We start from the raw sequence: 17,689 nt of genomic DNA, 5'->3' as shown, positions 1-17,689 counted from the left end.
TACCTTTATACAGTGCTAGTCAAAAGTCCGTACCCCCCCTCGTATCTTTTGAACGGTTATACTTATAATAGTGAAATTTGGAGGGAGGAAATAAACGGATGTAGGCGTCTTAACTAGTCATGACAGGTGACGTAATAGTGACAGATGACGTTGCAGCGCCACCATGACAGATAATTTTAAATGAGACCTTCTGGCAAGTGATACCTCGTTTGAAAGGTATTGAAAATACCTATTCAGCCATACTAATTTTTTTGGATATAAATTGATTTTGATTTTGGTGAATAAATGAAATAAATATAAAATTGTAGTTTCGCATTTAATTAATAAAAATTCAAATGTCCGCCTATGTTTTTTTTTGTCAAAAAAGTTCACGTTTTTCAGTTCTCTAATAGTTTTTACGTCACCGTCAACCCTTTTGACAAGTAATCATAGGCGGAGGTTTGAATTTTTATTAATTAAATGCGAAACTACAATTTTCTATTATTTCATTTATTCATCAAACTTAGCTTAAACTCAAACAAAATTAGTATGACTGAATAGGTATTTTCAATACCTTTCAAACGAGGTATCACTTGCCATAAGGTCCCATTTAAAATTATCTGTCATGGTGGCGCTGCAACGTCATCTGTCATTATTACGTCACCGGTCATAACTAGTTAAGACGCCTAAATCCGTTTATTTCCTCCCTCCAAATTTCACTATTATAAGTATAACCGTTCAAAAGATACGAGGGGGGGGGTACGGACTTTTGACTAGCACTGTATAATAATTGCGTGCATGTCATATCAATATTGTGGAGTAATATATAATTTTTCTTCTTCAACGACAGTAAGTATGAAATGTACGTCAATTTGACAATTTCAATTGACAATATGAATTATTTAAGAAAGTTGCAATATTTCTCCGCTATTCGCGCACGATCGTTTCTCGTATGGCTTCCAAGTACTTGCACACCGCGAATACCTACTGGAACCTCTCTCGTACTGGTTGTATGTGTATGTGTAGCATACACATACACATACAGTATAGTATGTGTATGTGTAGCATACACATACAATATAGTATGTGTATGTGTAGCATTTTCTCGTGAAGCATCTTCAAAAATGATGTATCTCTCCCATTCGATGCACTGTTGTTCATAATCACAAATGTTTCTTGCGTGAGCATTTTCAGTTCTAATTCCGGAGGTATATTTAAAATTCGTGTGGAGGTTGAAACTATCGGGTCTTTTGGAGGTCTTCTATTTCTTTACAAGGTTTATATACGGGCTCATAAAAAATCTCTTAGGATCTGACAGCAGTCACCAGTCACCCAATGTTGGATCAAATAGACCACTTTGGATAAGTTTCGCTGTAATTATAGTAGGGGAGGAAAGTATGTTGAATGTGCAGTCACTCGAGCGTTATGGGGACCTTTTGGGTTGTGAAAATTAGGTCCTAAAACCAAAATTAGTTAAGTTTTCCATTTTAGTGGGGACTTTCCATTTTTTAATTTAATTTTTCATTTCCAATAATCGTCTTTCCGATTATAGCGCCATCTATCCAAATTTGAAGAAATGTCTCGAATAAAAGTTACTTATTTTTATGTAAGGAATCCAAATCTGTAATAAAAATGGGGGCTCCTATTTAAGATTTTAAAGTAACCCCCCACCCCACCTCCGTGGGGGTCGTGTTTGGTGCCATTCGATAGATTTTTCAAAAATATTGAATGCGTGTATTTTTTAGTTTTTCGATCTGATGTTCATTTCGCGAAATATCGCGGGATTCATATTTACAATTTTAAATTTTGCGTCCCACCCCTTTCCGTGGGGGATCGTGTTTGGTATCATTCGATAGATTTTTGAAAAATATTGAGCACGTATTTTTTAGTTTTTCGATCTGCCGTTCATTTCGCGAAATATTCGCTTTTTTCTTGTGAAATTTTGTGACTCACCAATTTGCTCAAAGCGTCAGATTTTTCAAATATACACTGTTTTTACTTAACTTACCATATCTTAATCTGACGATTTCGAGTTTTTTTAAGGATATATTTTTTTTCGGGCTCTCCTTAACGAACTCTCCTGTGTTAAGAGCCAATATATGGTAGAGGTACATTTACAGGGTACAAGGTTTCTCCCCATGTGATAATCCGAGGCGCTCGAGTAACTGCAAAAATCTTCGCTTGGGCTCTCCTATCATTATATCATAACTTATATTGCAGTTATATGATCGCTGATTTATCTTAAACTTAAATTTAAAACGAATCAATAAATGGGTGTTATATTTCAGGCCCGAACCAGATGTTAAAGCTGTAGTCGTCACAGACGGTGAAAGAATCTTAGGTCTTGGAGATCTTGGTGCTTGCGGCATGGGTATTCCTGTAGGAAAGCTGGCCTTATATACAGCTTTAGCTGGAATTAAACCTCATGAATGCTTACCAGTAGTATTAGACGTCGGCACCAATAATCAGGTAAATGAAACTTTTTTCAGTAGGTAGACTTACTCACTTTGTGAAGAACTTACAGGATCTTAAATTTCTAAATACAGTATGTTCCGGCTGTAACATATTTCTTTAAGAAAACTACAGTTTCGTTAAATGTCATATATTCCAAGTAATATTATTTACATAATATCTGCAGCGCCACTAAAACTAAGTCAGAGACTCTAAAAGACAAGCAAAAACAATTTTTTTTATACACCTGCATTTTTTATTGTTCTATTCTCACCAAAGGTCACAAAACCTCACAAAAGGGGTTTTTAATAGTCGGTCGTAACACATTTCATTGCTTTTTGGATCTACAAAACTAGAAAGTCATAAAAAGATCGCAAAATCTCTCTTAGCTTAAAAATCTCGTTTACTTGTCCGCAAAGATACAATCATATCGTGCTTCTCAGTGCACATAATAAAATCATATCGCACTCCTCTCTACGCATTAAACGTACATACTCACTTACATAGCAAAGTAGTTTTTAAACTCAGTGATTTCAAGACAAACTGTTATAATAAAAGAGTCTGTAAAATCACTAGGGCTGAAATGAAATAAAATTCTTAACTCTCTTAAGAAAGAAGAATACTCCACAATACAGTAGACTCTGCTCTTATCTTATATAGATTATTTATTCCTACTAAAGAAAACAAATATTCAAATAAGTACCATAATTTTGTTCAAGAATTTTATTTAAGCATATTTATTTTTTTACTCCATACGTTTTGTTTGAATGATACTGATTTTCAGGCTCTCCTTGAAGATCCTCTGTATGTTGGACTTCGCCAGAAGAGATCAACCGGTAAACTGTACGACGACTTTTTGGACGAATTCATGGAAGCAATCGTGACACGTTATGGTCAGAACACTTTAATTCAATTTGAAGATTTTGGTAACCACAATGCCTTCAGATTCCTTTACAAATACCGAGAACAGTATTGTACTTTCAATGACGATATTCAGGTAATTTGTTAAGTATTTTTTTGAGTAATTCTTTTTAGCTACTTATTTAGTTAAGTAAAATCCGAATTCAAGTGCATCCAAGGCACCTTACTTTTATTAGCCGAATAGTACCAAGAAATTGATCTTTCCATATCACTTGAAAAACTCATATTGTTTCAAAAATCTCTGTTTCTATTTTAGAAAAAATTGTGAAGCAGTGAAGCTGTCGTAAATATTGTTACAAAACTGACTTGACTTTTCTATGATCTTTTAGGCACTAATGTTTAATTTTAGTTGAGTTTATTTATTTTTAATAACTTACTTCTAAACAAATGAAAAACACTGAATTTATATCCTTTATTTTACAAACTATGATATCTAATTTATTTATTACACCAAATCTACTAATGTCTCTAATTACAAATTCAAAATTTATACCGCACCCGTTACATATCAAAGTACACCGACGGTTTCAAATTCACAACTGACTAAATATACAATTTTGTTTCCTTTTTATAGAAACATAATCTTTCGAGAATATTCCGGAAAGAAATTGTATGTTTACATAATACAAGTAAAAGAATACACATATGTCCAAAAGTTTGGAATATTGGAATATTTCGTCTTCTTATTGATTTTTATATATAAACTTTTCTGAATAGTTAAACATCATTTTGTTTCAATTCTTAACAATACTAAATAAATCTCAAAACCAGATAAACGATATGCAAAAAAATTATTTATTCTCTTGGAGTGAACAACTTTGAAAGTACAAGTTACATTAAAAAATAAATTAGTAAAGGAAAAAATAATTTTTAATAAAACTAATAATTAGTATTTCCTCCATTGGCCTGTATGAATGCCTGTAGGCGATTTGGCATGCTGCCCGATTAACTGGTCGAGCTGGGCTTGCTGAATTCTCTCCCATTCTTCACGAGCAGCATCTTTTAGTTCGCGAAGTGTAATAGGGGGATTGTTTCGCTTTTTGATGCGTGTCTTGAAAATGTCCCAAGCATGTTTAATAACGTTCATATCGGAGGAATTCGAGGGCCACTGTAATGTAGATATTCCTTCTTCTTCCAGAAAATTTTGTACTGCTGCTCTTCGATGAGGAGGTGCTTTGTCATGCATAAACACAAATTCATCACCTACTGCCCCTCGGAATTGACGTATGACAGGATTTAAAACTTCCTCGATGTATACAGCACCAGTGACACTTCTCTCCAGAACCAGAAATGGCGTCCGTGTACCACTCATAATACCAAACCATGTGGTACCAAACCATAATACTGCCACCTTCAAACGGAACACGCTGTTGGGCTGTTTCTAGTCTGGCTTGTCGTCCTGGGGCCCTCCAAACCAGTGTTCTTCGCGAATCAGATACCAAGCCAATTTTTGACTCAGAGAACATCACGTTATTCCAGTTAGGACCATGTTGCACCATTTCTGTAGCCCATTGCAACCTTACTATTTTGTGTTGGTAGGTTAGTTTAGGAACATGTAAGGGCCTTCTACGATACATATTTACCGCATTTAGTCGGCGTGTTATAGCTTGCCGTGAAATATTCAGTCCTTGCAGCCTAGAAGTTTCTCTGGATATACACCACTTGTGGATTCCAGACGATTTTTTCGAGCTATGAATGTTATCTGCCGATCTTGTGCTGCTGTTGTACATCGACTTCTACCACTTCTGGGACGATCCTTGACGTCATTTGTCTCTTGGAATTTTTTTTTAAATTTTAGATACAGCACTCTGAGTAACATCAACAATATTCGCGTATCACTTTGGCTAAAGCCCTGCTGTAACAAAGCAATTACTCTAGATCTGTCAAAGTGAGATATCACGTTTCTAGGCATTTTTAAACGGCTCAATTCAAATTCAAACACAGACTGAAATAATGTGTAAATACGCTAATCAGTTGAATGTGACCAAAATGGGCAAAATGCTAAGAAAACAATTCAAAGTTTTTATCATTTTCATGTAAAAACGCTCTAAAATGAATATCAACAACAGTTTTGAAACCACCATAGGCGTAGATACATTATTTGTACGTATTCCAAACTTTTGGACATGTGTGTAGTACAGAAAAATTTAGAACAATATTTACATAATAAATTAATAAAAAAAATACTAGGTTTTTTATAAAAGGTATATTTTATTTTATTTTAAAATACCCTAAATTTAGGGTATTTTAAAATATACCTTTTACAAAAATCCTAGTATTTTTGTGATTTATGGTATACAGCTAGCTACAGGAAGTTTATTTTCCTCGTGGAAATCAATAAAACTTCTAGAATGAAAAAGAAATATCGAGGTGTATACCTGTTAAAAAGGTCCCCCTTTTAAATGCATTCACAAACACAAATCAAATTCAGCAAACAAAAAGGGTAAAAGCTGTTAAATTATAATAAATAGGCCAGGAGCTGAAAACAGTCGGGTGACATAATTGTGTCACAATATCCTCTTGATGAGTTCAGACCTGGATAATTTACTGACCGTGTAGAGCAAGTACACATATCCAGCAAGTATCGGACTGTTGCAGTTTACTGGCTAATATGGGATGCCAAAGCCATATTTGACCGGATCAGCTGAGTACCTAGGTGGCCGGAACAGGTTTGGAGAACCATGGCGCCATTATCCGAGATAAGGCTAATTATTGTATATATTTTTGGTACACCAGGAAGCAAACTTTTGTTATAATAATCCGGATCTAATGGAAGAAGCAAACAACTGGAGCCGGCTTGTTATGTTACAATAATCCGGACGGATGAAGAAGAAAACAACTGGTACTACCTAATTTCTAGTTAAGTCTGCGTATTTCGTCAGTATTTAGAATTGTTCGGAGAAATAGGAGCACTCGATTAGCCAAATGTTGAAACAGGCGCGAACGACTCATCTCTGATGTTACCACAAGTACTGGGCACACAAAATCGCTCTTGTCGCAGTAGATCTTGAAATTTTGTTTTCCTGCTACTTACAACTCTGTGTAAGGGGGTTGTGATCAATCAGTAGCGAGAGGCCGATGCTGTGGTTAGGATTGAGGTGCAGATCATACCCATCACATCTATCCAATAACGCAAGAGATTCCCCTCATTGTTGTCACTAGGAAGGAAGAAAGTACGTCTCCGTGGCTTTCGAGGAAGTCAGAATTCAATACCACAGACACCTACCCAATCTGCAGAGATGTCAGAAGAAGATGTGATCTGTCTTATTTTAAGTGATTTTAAATAATAGGTATAGTCCGTTCTTTAACGGTAAAATATTGTAAAACCTCTAAATTTTAAAGAACCGCTTGGATTGACATGAAATTTGGCATACACATAGCTAACAAGTCAAAGAAAAAAAGTGATATTGTGCCGATATGTGCTTTTGCCCCGGGGGTGCTTTTCACCCCCTTTTGGGGGTGAGAAAGTATTCGTCCAAAGTGAGTCCGGAAATTGATAAACTGACTAATTTTAAGTAACTTTTGTTCCATAGAGTTTTTTCACTAAGTCAATACTTTTCGAGTTATTTGCCAGTGAATATGTTCATTTTTTCAACAAAATAACTACACTTTTAGACGGTTTTTTGCAAATAACTCAAATAGTACGTATTTTGTCGAAAAAACATTATACAAACAACAGCAAAAATATAGCCTGTACAAAATTAAAAAAAAAAAATGGTGTATATATCACGTTTCTATACCTAGTAGAAGCAGAGTTATAGCTAATTAAAAATAGGTTCATATTCGTCAAATTCCAAATGGAATACTTTAACCTGAAATAACCATAAATGATGCACATTTCGGGGAAAACTCATTACAACTTATTTAAAGTGTTTAAAAAAAGCTTCATTTTTGTTATATAAAAAAAATTTCTAGCATCAAAAGTAAACAAGTTACGCTCAAAATAAAGTTAGTCCCTTTTTTTGGTAAAAAAATCGGGAAAATCACCCCCTAATTAGTATCTCAAATGAACTTAATCGTTACGACTTCACAAGTTTCTTGACGCGTGTATGTATTGTTTATATGATCTGTAAGTTTCGTCGGTTCAAAGGCCTTATTTTTAAAAGGGCTGTAGTTAAAACGGGTTGAACGAGTCACTCATCACGAATGTATGCAAATTTAGAAACACCAAATCTCAATCAATTTTTGTCTAAGAGAAAAACAAAAAATACGTGATATTCAGAAAAGCAATGCTGACTTTTTTTGTTTTTCGAGATTTTTGGTAACTAACAATTTTTAAGTTATTTCGAAAAAAAGCATATTTTTCAAAATTAAAATTTTTAAAAATTTTACTTTAAAACCAAATTTTTTCCAAAATAAGCACTTTGAATCGATGAAACTTACAGATCATATAAACACAACATAAGTAAAATAATTTGTGGAGCGGTAACGATTAATTTCATTTAAGTTGCTAATTAGGGGGTGGTCTTCCCGATTTTTTTTGCCAAAACAAAAGCGACCAACTTTATTTTGAGCGTAACTTGATTAAATTTAATGCTAGAAACTTTTTATAAAAACAGAAATAAAGCTTTTTTAAAAGACTTTAAAAAAGTTATAATGGATTTTCCCCAAAAAGTGCTTAATGTTTTGGATATTTCACTTCGAAGTATTTAATTTGAAATTTGATGAATATGAATCTATTTTTCATTGGCTATAACTCTGGTTTTACGAGGTCCAGAGACCTAACGCGTACACTATTTTTTTTACTTTTTTACAGGCTTTATTTTTGCTAAGAACGTTTTTTTCGACAAAATACTTACTTTCGAGTTATTTGCGAAAAACCGTCTAAAAATGTAGTTATTTTGTTGAAAAATGAACATATTCACTCGCAAATAACTCGAAAAGTGTTGACTTGGCGAAAAAGCTCTATAGAACAAAAGTTACTTAAAATTAGTCAGTTTATCCATTTCCGGACTTATTTTAGACTTATATTTTTTCACCCCCAAAAGGGGGTGAAAGTCACCCCCAGGGCAAAAGCACACATCGGCACAATATCACTTTTTTTCTTTGACATGTAAGCTATACGTATGCCAAATTTCATGTCAATCCAAGCGGTTCTTTAAAATTTAGAGCAAAAACCGTGAAAGAATGGACTAGTAGGACATACAAATTTTTCTGACCTTTTGGCCATAACATAGCCAATAGTTTTTCGAGAGAGATATTGTATATATTCTTCTCCCTACTTATGAATTATGTGTAGAATGAAAATTTGTACATATTTTTCTTCTACTTAAAGTTTGTGTTGGTTCTAGCGACGAGAATCTAGAACACAACTCTGTACTTTTCGCTAGAACGTGCCAACAGACGCATGATGACATGTAACATAACCTGAATGAACACGACAATGATCGACAACTCGAGCTACCCAAGGTCCGTTGTACAAATGATTCAGCAGATTCACTGTTCACGTCTGCGTACGTTAAGTACTAGACTCACTGTGACCAACAACTTTCCTGCTCCTGAAAGTAGCTAGCTAGAAAAAGATACATTCCCACATATTATACAGTTGAATCAAGATAAGGTCCAAATACGAAAGACGAATAGTTGATAAATAAACATGTCAAATTAAGAAATTTGCTTAAGGGCGTAAGCGCAAACGTACAGCTGTAATACTTTTTAAATGCATCAATTTTTTTCGAATCCTGAGAAAACTAGTAAGTATTTTTGAAAAATTTAAACGCAGAATGTAAGATTACGTTATTACCGAGGGCTGAAATTTCCTGAAAACTTCTATAATGTTTATTTTAATAAGTTACAGGGATGAAAAATAAAGAGAAAATTTAGTGTGATTTTTAATTTCAAATATCTCATTCAAAAGAAACTTTTTGTTTATTCTAAGGGACTTTTCTATTCTAATCTTTCATTCTGCGTTTAAATTTTTCAAAAATATTTATTAGTTTTCTCAAGATTCGAAAAAAAAATGAATGCATTTAAATGATACAGTCTATTGTAGTATTGGTTGACGTTTTAATATTCGAATGTTTTAGTATACAAAACAATGTATAATTTACAAAACGCTTAATTTTGAATTCTTGTAGGGTACTGCCAGTGTAGCAGTATCTGGATTATTGGCTTCCAAAAGACTTACAAACAAAAAACTCAGTGACAACAAATTCTTGTTCCTGGGAGCTGGAGAAGCGGCTATAGGTAATTTTTATTTGTTCTATTTTATTATAAATATTTAAAACCAACTAGATATGCCAATAGCAGAATGAAAAGAAAATAACTAATCTAATACAGAGTGTTTAGTTTTCAATTAGATATACGCACTATAAATGGCAACACTGCTTCTCCGCTGCCTACCTAACGCACTTCATTCGCGCCGATTCACTCAGTCATTCGTCATTCTATAGTGGCAATACATCTCATTCTCATAAGCAATATTGCCGATTTTAGCGGTTCCTTTATTGGGGCATATCTAATCAAACACTAAATAGTCTTTATATCAATACCGTATTATTTTGTAAAAACGTTTGATCATTTTTGTTGGTTTCTCTTGCCATTCCTTTAACTACATCCTCAAATACAAATAATTGAAGATACATAATCAATAGATGTTAAATGCAGTCATTCTGTCAAACAAGACAATTATTTTTACCTTGATTGTTAAATAAAATTTCTGTTCATTGGGTATACGCTATGGTAGAGGGGGTAATTAAAAATTCGCGAGCGCCAGTAGTGACAAGTCTGTAAGCTTTTACTGGAAATTTGACATAAATGTCAAAGTGATTAATTTAAAACATTGAAATTAAAAATATTAATAGGGAATAATATTAGTTCGTCAAAGCTGTGTGCTGTGGGGTATATTTTTACCTTAAATATACTTACGTTTTAAATACTGAATTCAATTTTGTTTTAATATTTCGTAATATGTAATTATAAATTAATCTAAGCGCCATCTACACGATAATTGTGAAAGTATCCGAAGTAAGAAATTAATATTTCATTAATAGAACGTTAAAATGATTAGCAAAATCTTTAAAAAATAGGTTACAATTTAATTACTTTTTTGAGTTGTAAATATATATTAAGCGATAACAATTAAATAATAAATTTAAAAATTACCGGTGAAAGTTGCATTAGTAATCCGCTAGGAGCGACACCAGCGAAGCTCAGAGCGTATATGTTCATTCCACTGTTATATGCTCACTTTCAGATAAATCAGTTTCACTTTGGTAATAATTGTCATGCACCTCTTCAACGTTTTCGTCACTTTCTGATGAATAATATTGGTCCGAATCATAGGCTACAAACTCCATTCTTGAAATGGTTTTTCATCATTATTCTCTCCTATTCGCTGTGTGCAAGTACAACATTATATTCTTAAATAATTCATATTGTTAATTGAAATTGTCAAATTGACGTATATTTCATACCTACTGTCATTGAAGAAAATGGGATTTCGCAAATGACGTGTTATAAATTGTAAAAATTATATGTTGCTCCTCAATATTGATATGATATGCAGTAGCCCAGTAAATGAACGGGAAATTCGGCGATACCGTGTAATTTTCAGGGGCAACTCCAAATTGCATGAAAATTTGGATTTAGGTTCTACTTACCCTCCACTTCAAAGTTGAAATTGTGCCGTTGGTTGCTTTTACTTGGAGGGTGACAGTCACCCGTTCTCGGGGGTGAAGAAACATACGTCCAAGATAAGACCGGAAATGGATAGATTTACTGATTTTAAGCAACTTTTGTTCTCTAGAGTTTTTTACGTAAGTCAATACTTTTCGAGTTATTTACCTTTGAAAATGTTGATTTTTCGACAAAAAAACTACGTTTCAGACGGTTTTTCGCAAATAACTCAAAAAGTAAATATTTTATCGAAAAAAATATACTTAGCAAAAGTGTAGCTTATAAAAAACCCAAAAAAATGGTGTATCAGTGTAAAGTCTATCAATCAAATAAAAACAAAGTTGTAGCTCATGAAAAATACGTTCTTATTCGTCCAATTCCAAATCGAATATTTCAAGGTGAAATCACCGAAAAATTAAGCACTTTTCAGGAAAAACCCGTTTAAACTTTTTTAAAGTGTTTATAAAAAGCTTTGTTTTAATTGTTAACAAAAGTTTTAGCATTAAAAATAAGCAAGTAAGGCTCAAAATAAAGTTGGCCCTCTTTTTTTTTTGTAAAAAATCATGAAAATCTCGCCGTGTTTAGCTCCCCAAATGAAATTAATCGCTACCGCTTTACAAACAATTTACTTACCTATCTATTTTTTATATGATCTGTCGGTCTCACCGGTTTAACGTGTTTATTTTTGAAAGGGTTATAATTGAGAAAGCTTGAATTGGTCACTAATCACGAGTGTATGCCAATTTTGAACAGCTATATCTTAACCAATTTTTGTCTTACGGAGAAACAAAATGAAACTAGCATATTTATAATAGCAAAACCTACATTTTTTTACTCTTTAAGATTTTTCTTATTACTAATACTTTTTAAGTTATTTTGAAAAAATGAAATTTTTCAAAAATAAGCACTTCAAACCAATCAAACTTACAGATCATATAAACAATACACATACAGTTAAAATAGATGGTAAAGCCAAACGATTAATTTCATTTAGGGTGTTAAATAGAGGGAGGTTTTCACGATTTTTTTTACCAAAAAAAAAGGGGCCAACTTTTTTTTTTTCAGTGTAACTCGTTTATTTTTGATGCTGTAAACTTTTGTAAAAAACAAGTAATAAGCTTTTTTTCGATACTTTAAAAATCTTAATAAGGTTTTCCCGAAAAACGCTTCTTTCTTCGGTGATTTCGCGTTGAATTATTCGATTTGGAATTAGACGAATAAGAACGTATTTTTCATGAGCTACAACTTTGCTTCTACTCAATTTGTAGACTTTACTGATAAACCATTTTTTTTTGGTGTTTTATAAGCTACATTTTTCCTAAGGATATTTTTTCGATCAAATATTTACTTTTTGAGTTATTTGCGAAAAACCGTCTGAAAACGTAGTTTTTTTGTCGAAAAAACAACATTTTAAATCGTGAATAACTCGAAAAGTATTGACTTACGTAAAAAACTTTATAGAACAAAAGGTGCTTAAAATAAGTAAATTTATCCATTTCCGAACTTATTTTAAAGACGCGTTTTTCAACCCCCGAGAAGGGGTAAATGTCACCCCCCAAAGTAAAAGCAACCAACGGCACAAATTCAACTTTCAAGTGGATGGTAAGTAGAACCTCAATCCAAATTTTCATGCAATTCGGAGTTGCTCCTGGAAATTACACACCAAAACGGTCATTTATTGGGCTACAATTATTAAAGTGAATTTAATTAATGGTATTTTGCTTGTAATGCAATGTTTACTTTTTAATAACATAACCTCAAACTTACTTCTTGTTCTTATTCTTTTTTGGACTATGGCCTTGACAATTAACCAGTAACCACGCCTAATATAATTGGCCAAAATAATTAGAAGTGCTAACAATGTTGCCGAGCTATGAAACCAGGTGTCGCTCTTCCGAACTTGCACAGTCACAATTTTCATTGATATTTCTTCCAATTCTTTTGTAGCTACTAACTTTCCTTCACGTTCCATTGGCATAATGATAATTTTTGAAGTAGTAAATAAGTTAAACCTGCTTTCACGGTAGTGCAAGAAACTGAATAAATCTCATTGCAATAATATTATCCGCCAAGGAAAAGAAAAAAGATTTTAAGCCAATTTTTTATACTTCATCTAATAATTATTTTTTGTACATTACGATTCTTTATTTGCTAAATAATTTTCACAGGTATTGCCGATTTGACGGTTAAAGCTTTAGAAAATGAAGGATTAAGTGAACAAGAAGCCAGAGACAAAATTTGGATGGTTGACATCGACGGATTGTTAGCGTTGGAAAGGCCCGAAGGCGGTTTGGATGGCCACAAGAAGTATTACGCCAAAAATCACGCTCCCATCAAAGATTTTGCCGCCATTGTTAACGAAATTAAACCGTCAATATTAATAGGTAAGCTAATAAATTGGAATAACGATTCTAGATGCGTTTTTATATCATTAAAAATGTATGTTTAAAATATATATCTGTTAAAAAATAATTTGGAATATGGCTGTTCAATAAGTTTTGAGGTTCGATAAGAAAACACAATTTTATGCTTTGGAATACACTTTATTATTCAGTAGAGTCTCCTTAAACATCAATACACTTGTTCCAACCAGATACCAAATTATGAATTCCATCCCTGAAGTGAAAATCTGGAAGGTAAAATCTATCTATCTATCTGGAAGGGAGAATCTATCAAAATACGCTTCCACAGCTGTTATGACCTTATCATTTGATGAAAAACGCTTTCCACGCATAAATTTATTTAGGTATTGAAACAGATGGAAGTCGCTAGGGGACAAATCTGGTAAATTCGATGGATGCTCTAACAATTTAAACTTTAATGTATGGATTTCAGCCATTGTCAAATGCTCAACATGGTGCATTGTTCTGATGGAAAAGGATTTTTCTTCTGTAAACCGGATCTTTTTTCATGATTTTTTCCTTCAGCTGGTCTAAAAGGTTACAATAACACTCAGAATTTATTATTTTACCGGTTTGCCAGTAATCCCCAAACAAAATTCCTTTCGCATTCCAAAAAACTGATGCTATGCTTTTTCTCATGAGGATCTTTCAGCGCGTCACAGTTTTTCGATTTTTTTCTAACGCATTAAATTGTATGTGACAGAAAAAACGCATGTCGGTGATTACATTTCGTCGGTGACATTTATAACATTTATTCTAGTTGTCAATAGATGGCGCTATAATCGAAAAATAATTATTTGCGAATTATATAATATATCTACGAATATAATCTGTACAATTTATAAGACTATACAAATCAAAGAAAATACCATTTTATAAATGCAATAAACACAATTGATTTGTTTTTATGCCAAATTGCAAATAAAATGTGAACTGTCAGATTTAACTAAAATGTCATGTTAGAATAAATGTCATAAATGTATATTATCACGGATTTACCTTTTTTTCTATCATTTGTGACGCACTGAAAAATGCTCATGAAAAGAAGCATAACACCTTTTTTACCGATTTCTGGACACTAGTTCACACCACTCTTTAGCCTCTTGTTTTAATTAAGAATTATGGTGATAAACCCAAGTCTCATCCACGCACAGATGAATCGACGGACAAAATCCAATTTATCCTTTCGAGAACGCTTTTCGGAGTCGCACCCGAATGTGTTTTTGTTCCATTTTTAGCGACTGCGGCTCCCATTGTGAACACAGCCCTCTAAAACACTTTACATACTTCAGTCAAAATATTGCGTACACTGCCCAATCAGACGCCTAGGGCTTTTACTAAATCTCTTTCAGTCACTCGACGATTGTCCAATAATATATCATATACAGGGTGTTTGGTAAAGAATGGGCCATAGCTTAACCTTAGATTCCTGAGGTTAAAATAGGTCTATTTACGTTAACTTACCTTAGTACAAAAGTTAATAATAACCGAAATATAGGGTGTCAAAGTTAAACTTTTATTTTATTTAATTTTGAATATTTCTTGACAGGCATGGGACAACAACACGAAATTTGTTAAGTGGTGCTGGTATTGTACAATCTACTAAATTATGTTATACAAACGTTTCTGGCTACTACCAGAGGCGTACGACGGGGGAACGTGAAAGGTTCACCCTTCCCAAATTCTACGCCACTGGCGGAATTGCTATTTTAGTGCAATTTTTTGATTCTCCAATACTTTCTATGTAAATAACGTACTCTTCATTCGTAACGATAAAGCCATTAGTTTCCGAGATATTTGAAGGTAAATACGAACGAGCATAATACATTAATCAAAATAAGTGTGCCTTTTCATTTTTAACTTCAAATATCTCGAAAACTAATGACTTTATCGTTACGAATGAAGAGTATATTATTTGCATAAAAAGTTTTGGCAAATCTAAAAATTATGCTAAAATAACAGTTTCGTCAGTGGCGTAGAATTTGGGAAGGCTCAACCAATCACTTTCCCCTGTCGTACGTCTCTGTTAGTAGCCAGAAACGATTATTTACCATAATTTAGGAGGGTGTACAGTGCCTACACTTTCTGCCAAGTATCACATGGATATGTCAAATTATTTTAAAGTATTCATTTTTTTAAATAATTTATTCTTTATTTAAAACTTTAAGAACTCTGTGTGCCCGGTACTATAAAACTATTTGACATATCCCTATGCTACTTGGCAGAAAGTGTAGGTACTGTACACCCTACTAAATTATGTTTAATAATCGTTTGTGGTTAATATCAGAGGCGTACGACAGGGGAAAGTGGATGGTTGACCCTTCCCAAATTCTACGCCACTGATGAAACTGCTATTTTAGCATAATTTTTAGATTCTCCAATATTTTCTATGCAAATAATATACTCTTCATTCGTAACGATAAAGTCATTGAAGTTAAAAATGACAAGGCACACTTATTTTGATTAATGTATTATGCTCCTTCGTTTTTAGCTTCAAATATCTCGAAAACTAATGGCTTTATCGTTACGAATGAAGAGTACATTATTTACATAGAAAGTATTGGAGAATCAGAAAATTGCACTAAAATAGAAATTCCGCCAGTAGCGTAGAATTTGGGAAGGGTCAACCATTCACGTTCCGCTGCCGTACGCCTCTGGTAGTAGCTAGAAACGTTTTTTAACATAATTTGGTAGGGTGTACAGTACCAGCACCACTTACCAAATTTCGTGTTGTTGTCCCATGCCTGTCAGGAAATATTCAAAAATAAATAAAATAAAAGTTTAACTTTGACACCCTGTATTTCGGTTATTATCAACTTTTGTACTAAGGTAAGTTAGTTTAAATCGACCTAATTTAACCTCAGGAATGTATGGTTAAGCTATGGCCCATTCTTTACCAAACACCCTGTATATTTTTTAACTGTTTCTGGTGTTGCTCTTTTTGGACGTCCTTGACGTCGTCGTCTTCAAGGCTTGTAGGACCCCGTCTGAATTCAGCAACCATTCTTACTAACTGAAGACGATGAGTCCTTATACACTGTCAGCATTCTATCATATTTTTTTTTGCTTATAAACCTTCCAAAAATAAAAATTCAATCATTGCACGATACTTGATTTTTTCCATTGTAAAAAATACGGCAAAACTAAATGGCTTGTAAACAAAGAATGAAATGAAACTTCACATACGTTCATATGAAGACTGTACCAACATAAAAAGCTAGTAGCACCTCTCTAAGGTAGCTAACGCCCTCTTATAGAATCGTGAGACTGATTGAACAGCCTATTATAAACGTACTTTTTATTATTAGATATATCTAAAATGGTAAAAAGAGAAGAATACGATGACGGTTTGAAAAGTTCTTGGCCTGCTGGTAAAACGACAATTTGTGCTATCAAATAAGTTTTGTGCCGTTGTGCTCCAATGCCGTTGTCTTTTCTTTGTAGTTTCTCGTACAAAGTGTACATGTATGTAATGGTTTCTTGATTGGTCGAAAAGCGCTGACCGGTGAGTTAGTTTTGAGCATAGATGAAAGTCCAAGGGTGCCAAATCTGGGCAATAGAGTGGATGTTCCAAAACCTCATAATACAGAACATGCAATTTCCCAATTGTCAAAAGAATTGTGTGTGCATAATGTGGTATTCTTACTAATTACTGCGTCCAGTTTCATTAAAGTTGTGACTAGTATTCTCCAGTTAAGATTTCTCCAAGGTAACAAATTATCATCAAAACTGCAACACTTCAAAACATCATGAAGTTTTCTGTTGATGACTATCCTCTTTGTGGATTTGATTCTTCTTGCAGTATAATATACATAACATACAGAGTAGAAGGTGTCGTGAAGAAGATGCATATCTTGGTTAAACAATTTGAGAGCTTGGTTTAACTGCACATCTGCTGATATCTTTAGAGCAGCGGTATCGAAATCTTCTTAGAGAAGATGGCACACGAAGAAGAAGATACATAATATATGAAATGAATGTCGACTCGATTCAAGTTCTCTGTTTAACCCTTATGTACAGTTGAGTCCTCGATGATAAGTCGGAAATTGAAATTTACCAGTGGCGGCCGCCGACCCTCACATTTATATAGATAGATTTTTTTAATATTTGTATCTGTGAAGTAAAAAAAAAATCTGTCAGATAATACAGACTAAATTTTATTCATGGTTTTTAAAAGGATTTGATCAATCTGAGTGTTAAGTGATCCCTGCGCATAACAGACTTCTCAAAAAATGAATGATCCGAGCCATTCATCTGACTTTTCGGCTAGCCGTACCTAGCTCATCCGTAGCACTCCGTAGCTTGACGATTTACGCATA

General features: G+C 33.5%; 1 protein-coding gene across 2 annotated transcripts in view; it reads left to right on the top strand.

The window, feature by feature from the left end:
* LOC114331406 (NADP-dependent malic enzyme) overlaps nucleotides 1-17,689 on the top strand; it is a 125,199-nt gene that overhangs the window by 76,528 nt on the left and 30,982 nt on the right. For both annotated transcript variants that reach the window (XM_050660953.1, XM_050660954.1), the window contains exons 4-7: nucleotides 2,268-2,448; nucleotides 3,215-3,427; nucleotides 9,429-9,537; nucleotides 13,137-13,352. In XM_050660953.1, the coding sequence (XP_050516910.1) occupies nucleotides 2,268-2,448; nucleotides 3,215-3,427; nucleotides 9,429-9,537; nucleotides 13,137-13,352 (719 nt within the window). The remainder of the gene's footprint in view (nucleotides 1-2,267; nucleotides 2,449-3,214; nucleotides 3,428-9,428; nucleotides 9,538-13,136; nucleotides 13,353-17,689) is intronic.

This window comes from Diabrotica virgifera, chromosome 9, assembly GCF_917563875.1.
Source record: "Diabrotica virgifera virgifera chromosome 9, PGI_DIABVI_V3a".
NCBI lineage: Eukaryota > Metazoa > Arthropoda > Insecta > Coleoptera > Chrysomelidae > Diabrotica > Diabrotica virgifera.
This window is presented reverse-complemented; position numbering and strand designations above follow the sequence as displayed.